The following is an 11,067-nucleotide window of genomic DNA, read 5'->3' on the forward strand; positions in this document are numbered from 1 at the left end:
ATGCGTGCAGGTATTGTCGATGCCGCGGTGGAGTGCAATTAAACTTGTTCCTTCGAACGTTCTACCTCTGCCTGCATTTTGCTTTCAAAAGGGGAGCCACAAAAACTTGTTCTGATGTCTTCCAGAAACCTGAATTTATTTTCTACACTTTCGCTTACCGATCCGGACAATGGAAAGCCTTCGTGGCCGAAGGCGACAAATGTCCTTACCAATGAGACGTCAAGCACTATCACGATCAGCACGGCATATGCAAGGCAGCTGCCGACACGGGCAGTGCATACAGAAGTACTGCCACGTAGTGAGCTGCGGTGGACTAGGAACTTTCCTGTCAATTGTTAATCTCATAAGTGTCCATTGGTGGGAAGAACTCAATAGCAGGCTGGCCCATGGACGTGGAGCTAAGGAGTGAGCTGTTCGACAACCCTGAATAGGCAGCTTGTGCATCAAAGGAAGGAAAACGTCGTTTATTCTTCCCTGTCTGAATGAATTGGAGCTGTCTCTCCCAAGAGTGTAAAAACGGCGAGGGAAGCCAACTGGATTCTCTACCCAGAAAGCTAAGGGTAGGAAGATTTATAGAGCTGCGTCTGCTCACCAGATCCTACAATTCTGCATAGTGTGTGCGTCAAGGTTAGGGAAATACAGATAGGTTGGCAGTGATTCAGGCCTAGCCAACGGACACCCAACAACACTAGCAGCTAACAGCAACACACTCTGGCGTAAATGTAATTTGCAACCCAGTGGAGATAGCCTTCCTGGCAAAAATCCCTTGGGCTAGATTTTTGCTTGTTCCCGATAGCATTATTGTTGAGTAATTGTCGGCGGCTGTGCAATCCACATCCACAGTGTGGACATATGAAGTATATTCTGTTCGGAGCAATCTCCATAGGTACGGGTACAGGATAAACATCACGCGGAGGTTTGGCCCAAATGTGTCTGTATAATGAGGGGCTAGCCAGCATATATGCCATATTACCAATACTCAAGAGCACTACTTAGATGGGCTTCACACTGTTCCCAAACTATGAGTATCTTAATTCCCGTATCCATGTAACGCGGATCGCAGTCTGCTACGTTACGGACGAGTCCCAAATGCCAACACTATGGGAGATCGATGCTGTTGCAACGACCGTTGGACGAGGAACCATAGTTTCGCTTGGCCACTCAGCATGAAATGCAGTCGGAAGGTTAACCTTTGGGAAGCTTTGTCCCTTGGGAAAGGCCTACATGGACGGTTCTAGAGTTTCCTTATATATACTCGTCGATTTTGATTGGTTCCGTTGTAGGTCCTGTATGCTCCTAAGCTTTGCTGTCTGTGGAATCCTTTAGATATTGGCCTGTTGTAAAGCTTCAGGTTTGGCTGGGAAAACGGTGGATACAAGGGAGAACACGGAACATTTTGGGGCTGCAGGTTGACCGACGTTTGAGTCCTCTTACTAACTACGGCACGTAAAAGCCATACGTATTCAGCTGGGGTCCTAGGCCGTAGATAATGATAGCTGATGTGAGCGACCAAAATATTTGAGGTGGGGGAATGCAAAATGCATATTTAGGTGCTTTTGCAGCGGGGCAAAGAAGGGCGAAATTACATCGAGGCAGGGCTCGATGTCCAGCTATCCATGGAGAGTGGAGCACGGGGAGAGTTAAAGTGCGTGTCTTCTACACAAGTGGAGTACAACAGACGAAAAATAAACAAACATGTATTTGATGCCTTTATATGCTGGTGTGAATATAAAGTAAACCTTCTTTTACGGCCCTCTCACAGAGGCCGACGCGTTGCTGCAGCAACGGTCAGGCGGCTACAGTAGGATCCGAAGACGGCTGTTGTTTCGTCTCCTGTGCAGCGCAGAAGCTCACAGAGTGGGCACACATATAAACAATCATATAAAATACTGAATAGGTAGTTTTAGCTGCAGAAGGGCTTTTTGTAACCCCTACAAACTGGGACGAGTAATCGCGGAAACGAATGCTGCAGCGATACTCTTCGCCCAACGTGTCGATCGCGTCGTGCATGTGTGTCTTTCGGCGTATGAGCAGGTTCTATCTATGAATTTCAGAAGAGTTTCCATGAATGCCTGCTGAAGACAACACCTAAAACTCTGATTTCCACCCAAAAGCTCATTCCAGCCCGCCAAGCCTCTCCCGCGGACTTGCGGGGACGATCGCAGTACCGCATTGTTCCCGCACAGAATTGAATAATTCGCGGACATTATTTCCGTTTTAAATAGTTTTCTAATCCACGGTTTGTCCATGGGGTGCACGGAAAGAAAACGCTGGGATCGCAAGCCGGAGATCCGCTCGGCTTCAGCTGCTTATGGCTTGTCTCCCTAGGACCACTGGACTCAGGTACAACACGTTCGATTCTACCTCTTCCACACACAGCAGCGCCAAACAAGTGCTCAAATGTGGTTCTTCTCAAGCGCGGAAGGGCAGTCCGAGGGTCCTACAGGAGAGCCCCAACCAGACCAATCTTCCGTCCAGCCAGACCCCCCGCAGCAGCACCCTGACACAGGCAACGATGCCTCTCCAGAAGAACCAGGTGCGAGCTCAACCTCCTCCCCCTGGAGTCTCTGGGGGCAGCTGACGGCAGCTGCACAGGCACCAGGAGAGGTGGAGGAGACTGGAAGCCTTAGCTCCGCAACCAGTTCTGACAATGAAAGCGGCGCACAGCCCGTACATCTGTCTTCTATTGAATCCCCAGCAAGCAACGGTAACCACACACAGGGGGAGGGTCCCACGGAAAACGAGCAGGAACCTCAACAAGCATCAGGATGGAGCATTTGGGGGCACCTTGTAGGATCGCCCAGCACCGGAGAATCTGGTCCTGCTGCTGATGATGCGAACGTTGTATCTGGAACAGACGAGCCCGATAGTTCAGATGAAGAGGAGCCTGCAGTCGAGAATGAGCAGCAGGAAGAACCATTAGCCTCAACCGAAAAAGCTGCTGAGTCACCTGCTGCTGCAGTTCCCGGCGTTTTCAGCTGGAGTCTGGTTGGCAACCCTGCCTCCTGGATTCAGCCCCAGTTAGTAGAGCAGAATGCTGATCTTCCAACTGCGCAGGAGGTGCAGGAGGAAGAAAACAGTGAGATGGAAAAGAGCGCACCTTCGGGTTCAGCTGCCCTCCCAAAGAAACCATCATCGCCACACAGAGGCGAAGAAGATGATGCACCCCGAGGAGAGGATAAAGCGTACTCTTCACCCCTGAACAATCCTTCCAGCAGCAGCAACAGCTCTAACAACAGCAGCAGTTCGGAGAGTGAGAACGAGTCTTCCATGCCAGCACGTTCTCAACAGGCATCAGGTGACCGAGATAGGCCGGAGCCCGATGACCTTCATCTCCCTCGTGATACTGCTAAGCAAAAGCACGCAACCGATAAAGACACTGCAATAGTTGAAACTAAACCGCAAATTCAATTAAAATGTGCCAGACCAACGAAGGCCAAACCAGCCCCTCCTGCGTCGTTGAAGCTGGGAAAGTCGCCGAAGGAACCTGCAGATTCAACGGGGACTGCTTCTACCATCGAGCAGGAGCACCTCACTGCAGCTCACGTGCAACAAGATATTATCGTAGATCGGATTTCGGGAGTCGAGCGAGAGCAGTTGCCAGCAGTTCCTCCAACACAGCAGCAGCAAACGACTACAGCAGACACGCAACGAATCGCTGAAGTACCGAGGCAGCAAGCAACTACAGCAGAGAAGCCGCTGACAGGTGATTCTTCGAACGCGCAGGACTCACTAAAGGAGGCATCCACGGCTGAGGTAGTTTTGCCCCAGGTTGACGCTTCTTCTGCCACTGCTGCTGGTTCGCCCTTGGCGAAGCTGCTTGCCCGTCGTCTAACGAAGCAGTCGGGCCCGTTTGTTGAGCGATCTCTCCCAGACGGCACCACAATTATTGTTAGCACTGAAGACGGCGGCTCTTCAAAGCCCAAGGCGAAGCCGCCCAGCGGAAGCGGCCTGCTGTTGCCCCCCCAAACGAAGAGCGAAGGCATCCCTCACGGGTTGCACCGCCTGTCGACCCCACACCATGAAGACCTCAGAATGCACCAGTCTCCGTCCATCATGAGGCACTTAGAGATAAACGAGACTGTCCAGCAAATGCGCGCACCCAAGCCGAAGCCGCCAATGGCGGCTTTGTTGGGACATGCTCAGCGCAGGGCTACCGTTCCAGATATTCCAGCAGACATTGCAGCCCCCGCTAGTATCGATACAGATTTTCAATCCCCATGCCAGAACCAAAAGGAATTCATACATGCAGATACCGACACCCTAACGAAACAATCAGCAAACAAACGGTCAACTGGACATGCCAACACGATACAGGTAACCCTGCCTAAAACAGTGGGAGACACGCCTCATACCTCTGTCAATCCACCAGAACCTCTGCCTACACACGATGTCTCCCTGTCGGCGGGAGGGACAGACGCCCCCCCAAAAGCGCCGAGCGAGGACGAGAAGAAGGCGAAGGCTGTGTGCAAACTACCACTGCCTTCCAAAGCACTTGGCGCCAAGCTGCCTCCACCACTTCCTAAACCCGCTGGACCAAAGCCTCTGCCTTCTGTAGAGGGTAAAGCTGTTGTGGCTGAGGAGGAGGTGGGCGTGTTAGACGACAAGGCGGAGGGTCCTGCGAAGGATCAGAGCGAGGACGAGAAGAAGGCGAAGGCTGTGTGCAAGCTGCCACTCTCTTCGAAAGAAGTTAGGACGAAGGAAAGCCTTCCTCGCCTTAAAAGAGTTTTGTCCAAGGCTCTTCCTTCTGTAGAGGGTAAGGCGGGTGTGGCTGCAGAGGATGTGGTCGTGTCAGAAGTCAAGGCAGATGGCTCTGCTTTGATGGAGGGCAAGAACGCGAGCACACCTCAGGGTACGCAGAACCCGCAGGCGTTAGTAGTTAGAACGTGCTGCTAGGAAAATGTGGAGTACCAACCCAGGTTGCTGCTGAGTTTCTTTGTTGAAAATTAGGCTCCCTAGTGGGAGTGTCTTGGTAGCATGGTTGAAGCCCCGAATGCACCGGTATGAAGGTAGATCTATACGGCTCTACAACGCGCCTTATGTTTGTTCATTTGTTGAGCAGGTACACCGCCGTCGATTGCTAACGAGCCGCTGAAGGAGGCTGGCTTGCAGGTGCTTGAGGAGTTGTCGCATTCCTCTCATGCGGCTGGAGAGTCGGCAGTCGAGGAAAATAGGTCTTTTTCTCGCCTTGGAGGCACACTCGAGAATGTAGATATCATGAAGCTGTCAACGGCTTTGCTGTCAAGAGGCACAAGTGTTAAGGCAGCAGACAAGCCGCTCACCAGAGGTGCTGCTTCTCCCCAGCCGAAAGCCAACCCAAAGTCATCCAAAGATGTGCCGAGCTCTATGGATGAAGCGGCTGTGAAAACAATGACAATACCAAAGCTTAAATCTACAGAGATGCCTCTTACAAAAGGTACACCCCTCTTAAAGCCGTCTCCCCCCAAACTGGTTAACTCTAAGACTAAAGTGCATGCCAAGCCAAGAACTATGCCGATGGTGGTCGCAGACATAGCGAGGCAAGCAACGTCCAGAGATTGGTCTTTTGCCCCCACCTCAATTGATACTGAACTACTGATCTTCCAAAGGCAGGATTACATCTCAACAGGGCACACTTTTTATATTATGGGCCCTAAGGCTGTTGTCGAGTCTATTCCAAGAGTTGACGAGCTTCCGCAGTCTCGATGCATGTCAGCTGCAGAAATGAGCACAGATTCTGGGGCGCTTGTTGGCTTCGACGAGATTAAGGCTCTGTATGATTCACCGACGGACCTGATTCCCTGGGACTGCAGCCTCAAGACTTCAGCGACCGGTAGCTGCATGCAATTACGCAAGCTTCCACCCGTACAGTACGCCACGGCTCTCAGCGTGTGGAGCGAGCTGCTACTGCATCAGAAGAACCAAGTCATATCCGTCGTAGGGGGATGCCATCAAAGTACGGTTATTGCGGCGAATGCGCTTAGTCGAGTAGTCCCGTTCAAGTGTTCCTTTTACAATATGCCTGCTAATCATATGTTGACGGGCTGTCTTGTGTTAACAAATCTGGCTATGGGGACTTGCAGGCAGTGATCGAACTGTGCCCTCTCTTTTGGCCGGCTTTGGCCTTTTGAGTGGATTCGCCGTAAAGGAACAAATGGTCTTCATCCGAAGTGCCAGTCGGATTTACGAGGTAAGTGCAACCACAGAGTTTAGTGACGTCACTGTATACAACTTGGATTCCTGGTACACAGAAACGTTTCTTAAAGTATAATTGGTACGATAACGGTTGTTGCAGGTTTTGGCGTTGTGGAGCACCATCGTGTCTCCTGACAAGGGGGAATGGAACTTGTGCCAGTGGAGGTGGGTAATCAGTTTTAACGGCACTGGCCAGGCTAGTGGCATCTCTCTCAAAGGCTTCCTGATACGGGAATATCCTCATGCAGATGAAGGCCTTCTAAAGATTGTTCTTATCGCTGTACAGAGTACGTACAGCAATCATTTGAAGCGAACTAGTAGTTCCCTATGCGCTGGTAGGCCCACTGCAGGCATGGAGGGTAAAGGCGGGTTCCAACTCGTGCACCCGTTTGCTGCAGGCGCTGTATCTGACGATTCTACTCCACAAACTCTAGGCCTCCCAGGGTTGTCGCCTGAGCAACTGCGGGACTCATTACTACATGGGTGCCTTGAACGTTTTAAAGAACACAAAACGACTTCGACAAAGCTCTCATCCATAAGAGAAGAGATACGAACAACGCTCAGTTGCAACGTTGTGGAGGTATGCGATCTCGTGGTTTTACATATTTGCTTCGCCCAACGCCTGTTTTGGTTGTGCGCTGTCTTAGATGCATTATGTGTTCATGTTGCTTCCGCAGGCAACCAGTATGCTCCGCATTTGTTTGGCTTACTGGGTCCTGTCTAAAGGCGCCAATTTGATATCTGAAGACCTTGACTTCGCGGAGCAGCTTCTTGGTGCACAGACAGGGCTACTTCACACGATCTTCAAGCAGTGTTCAGGGCAGGAGGAGGATTTGTCTCGACAGCTACGCAGTTCTCTGTATGAGAGTCTTTTTTACTTTGTGGTACAACTCGCCAACAGAGAAGTGCAGGTCAGTGATAAACACTCGGTCAACAAACTGCCAGTGGATTAAGTTTCGGGTGGTTGGCTTTGCATCGGTAATCTTTCTTCCCAGTCGGCTATCCTCTCGGTTGTCCGTGCAGCGTTCCTTTAAACCACTCTTACCCGTGAAGTCGTTTGCTCCTCAGAGCAGACCTCTAGAGATAATAATTGAAGGTATGTGCACTCTCACCACGTTCCTAACAGCTTTTAGGGAGGCGCTACTACTATTCACCATGCTGCATTGATCCAATGTGCTTTGTTTCGTTATCCCTGCAGAGTCCCCGTCTTCAAGTTCGGCAGATGGCCTTCTCTCGTTCGGGGGATTGGCAATTCAGGCCGTGCAGGTAATGCAAGAAGGGGTCCATAGGTGAAGTGTATTTGTGTTTTTGTCTATCTTACTCTAATCATCAATTTAGAGCATGGATTTTCCAAACAGGAAGTCTAGAAAACTTTTTTTGCGGTGTCTTCCATCTCCAGGTGTTGCATATAGCAGTTGCATTCCGTGGCATCCACAACCTTCAGCGCGCCTTGGATGCAGATGACGTAAAGTTGCCTCCATACCTTAACTCCATGCGACAGAAACCCCACGTTCAGCTGCTATTGGAGCTTCTCTTTTCAAGACACGGTGGCTTGATTCCATTTCTTGCAAGTGGACGGAGGAACCTGGAAGGTGTGTAGGTCCTTTTGTAAGGGTCAACCGTTTTGAACTACCTGTACAGTTGCTCAGTGTACAACCAGACAAGCATTTGGAATGGATTGGTGTCGTTGCAGACATGGCTGCTTGGGTGGAGTGGGTAAGCGCAAAGCCATGCGCAAAAGAAGTATTGCACGTCGCCCCGGATGGTTCAATACTCATTGACTGGCTAGGGCACTGGTCTCGTACGGATTTGAAAGAGCTGACGAGGGCGTCTTCTACCATTATTGGACCCCCATTTCGTTTATTTGAAAGCCTGTTGCGTTCGGTAAGCACATACGGAGGCTTTGCTTGTTAGCCTATCATGGCTCCTTACCAGAGCTAGTTCAAACGCATGGAATTCGCCAACACATGCTCATAGAGACGAGAAGGGCCAAAGTACCACTGCTGTGGTGAGACATTTTATGCAGGCCTCCGCTACAAGAATGCTTGGGCGCATTAGGAACTGCAGCCCTGCAGCGCTCCTTCTCCAAGCAGTTGAAGATTCCCTAGCGGTCGGCATGGTTGAGAGACCAGTACTTGTCGTTCGCTCCTCGGACTGTCGTACGTGCCCGCCTCATGAATATCGCTAGACAGGCCGTGCAGGAATTTGCTGTTGTTTGTTTAACCTAAGAGTGGCCTAGTGTCTCACTTTAGGGATGACTCCACTGCTGCTTGCAAAGTAGCTGCCCCACTGTCTACCCGTGATCACTGACGGCATTACTTTTACGGCAGCTTAATTTAAAGGAGGAGGCGAACAGTGTAACATGGCCTACACATGCATTGTTTGCTACAGGACTGGCCAATTGGACTCATGAAGAACTCCGAAATGTTGAGAATTGGCAGAGGTGAGCAACACATGTGACCCCAAACACATAGATATGCTCCAGCCTCCCCTTTCCACAGAGCCAAAAGTTACGGTATATGTTCGTTTGTGTGGGTATATAACTCAGCTTTGGCTTTCCAGTGGTGGCACGTTTGGAGGACCTTCCGAAGTATTGCCCTCGACTATTTGGGGACGCGGCGTTTGGAGACAGAGAGGCCATCATTCGCATACTAGGACAGTACATTGATGTTGAGGACTTCGCAGCGGGGAATTCATTCCTCTTTTTCAGGAGCTCAGGGTACAACTCGCTTTATGCATTTGAGCTGGCGGCTAAATCCATTGTAGGGGAGCGAAACGAAAGACTACAAGCGCTGGAATGCCAGAAGAAGCGTTTACAGGCATGGAAAGCCGAAGTTCAGAGCTCTTTTGGGAAGGTGGGAACGCGAGTTCAGGAACTTCCTAAGCCGCCAGCATCAGCCACCTCGCATTCCTCGTGTAGTGACCGGTTGCCTAGTGGGGACCTTCTAGTTGATCAACGCCTTCAAAGCAAAAGCTCTGAAGGCGTGCACCTAAACAGAAGCAGACCTGGAAGTAGCAGATTTGTTGAGGAGAGCTCTGAGTGCTCTCAATCATTAAGCGCAGCTAGTTATGCTGATTTTGCAAAAAGCTTAGATGCATCTGCTCGTGCCTGGCAGTCGTGTCCTGTGCTCCTTGAAACCGAAGATGACCTAAGAGATACACCCCTCCGGCCTAGCCTTTCTCTTGGCTTCTTCCCCTCCTCATCTAAATTGTTAGCACTTAAAGGGGTGGAAGGACCTGCAGAGTTACGCCGAATGTGCCAGTCGATTGACCTCACCAGCAAAGAGCCGGTACCTCTTAATGGCGCCGGGTGTACTACCTCTGTGGAGAAAGAAGCTTGTACTGAAACAGATGCAGGAGTCAAAATCGACAACTCTTCTAGTTCAGTTGAGCAGGTGCCTCTGTCCGCCGCTGGCGATAGCACACCAGCGGCACAGCAGGTGATGGTTGTGCAGCCAAAGAAGCCTTCGTTTCCGAGTAGTCAGATACATTCGAACGGTGGTGACTCACGAAAGAACTCATTGCGGGCAACGGACCAGCAGACTGGGCATGCAGAGAAGAGCGGAGACAAGGTATTCCAGGGAGCAAATAAGAAGAGCGAGGAGTTTCAGAAGGGCTCTTGTGGTAAAGTACAATCTAAAACCGCACAGCCCGCCAACGAGTCGCCTCCTGTGGAGAATGGGTATTTGGTAAGGGATGGGGCTCTTGTTGAATCTGAAGGAGGTGAAGTGGACAAGGATTGTCCGGATTATTCACAAAACGGTTCACGTGAGGCCGGAAGTGAGGTAAATTCAGAAACGTCAAGCAGGCCGTTAGGAAAAGGAGAGAATACGGGTGCTCACAGTTCTTTTTCCATGGAAGCAGGGCCTCAGCCTCAAATGAATAAGAGCCTAGCTGCTGGGACTGCAGAGATTGAGGGTGTTACAAGTGAAGCAAAGAGGTCACCAGATGATTCTGTGAAAGTGCAGGTTGCGGCCCAGAAAACTCCGCCTCCACCCCTCGTCCTAGCGACAAAACAACCAGAACAAGCTACATGTGGCCCCTCGTGTACGCCAACTGAAGCGGTGCTGCCTTATGAGCACTCCGGCGACGGGAAAAATTGTAAGCCAGAGTAAGGCCCGCGGGGGGTGGGTTGCCTTCCTTCTTGACGCAGTAGTCTTCCTCCCTACGGGGATTAATGGCGTTGAGACCCCAACAAATAACACCTCCCATCTTCCGGTGTTTTCTGTGTATTGCTCAGCCTTGTCAGCAGGAGGCATCAGGGCGATGTGGCGTACAAATAAAAGGGATATAGCGTGGCGAGGGCTAGTGCTCCTTCCAAAAGGGTGCACTGACGGGTTGGGTCAATCATAACCTGGTGACGCGACCTTCATCAATTTGGATTAAAAAAACTTGCCAAATAAGTTTTTCTGGGCTGCAGGGAACAATGAGGAGGCTATCCACATCCAATGATGCACCAACAGGAAGCTATTTCTTTGGCATTTATACTTGACAACCAACCACTAAAGATTTGCCTGTCACGTCCATCCGGTGGGCTATGCGGCTCCCTTTGCACTACAGTTTTAGTGCAAGTGAAAGCAACTGTCTAGCGTAAGTGCGCCGTATATGCATACAAGTTGCAAACCGAAGTTCACTGTCAAACCGCATTTTCTTTTGTCGGCTCAACAGATCAGCCGAAACCCCCATAGTTAGTCGAAATTGCAAGGCTGCTTATATAGGTGTGCTCCAAGCACCTCCCCATTCTGCTTTCATTCAGTACCATTCCTGTGGCTTTTCTAACGGGAATCCGCATCATAAGAAAGGGAACTCGAGAGAGCATACTGAAAATTAAGTGGCGATGCCATTGGGGATGCGCCATTAACCGCAAATATTATATGTGCAGCACGCAAAGTG

General features: G+C 50.6%; 1 protein-coding gene across 1 annotated transcript; it reads left to right on the top strand.

The window, feature by feature from the left end:
• Positions 1-2,400: 2,400 nt before the first annotated feature.
• Positions 2,401-10,527, top strand: EMWEY_00046090 (Proteophosphoglycan ppg4, related, related; the record flags this gene model as incomplete). Its single annotated transcript, XM_013483090.1, has 14 exons — positions 2,401-4,852; positions 5,063-5,935; positions 6,063-6,169; positions 6,275-6,461; positions 6,573-6,754; positions 6,852-7,085; positions 7,198-7,270; positions 7,373-7,440; positions 7,574-7,766; positions 7,868-8,058; positions 8,201-8,333; positions 8,566-8,617; positions 8,723-10,275; positions 10,415-10,527. The coding sequence occupies 14 exons, from the start codon at positions 2,401-2,403 to the stop codon at positions 10,525-10,527; spliced, it is 6,411 nt and encodes a 2,136-aa protein (XP_013338544.1).
• Positions 10,528-11,067: the final 540 nt, after the last annotated feature.

This window comes from Eimeria maxima, genomic scaffold (genome assembly GCF_000499605.1).
Source record: "Eimeria maxima Weybridge genomic scaffold, Emw_scaff943, whole genome shotgun sequence".
Lineage (NCBI taxonomy): Eukaryota > Apicomplexa > Conoidasida > Eucoccidiorida > Eimeriidae > Eimeria > Eimeria maxima.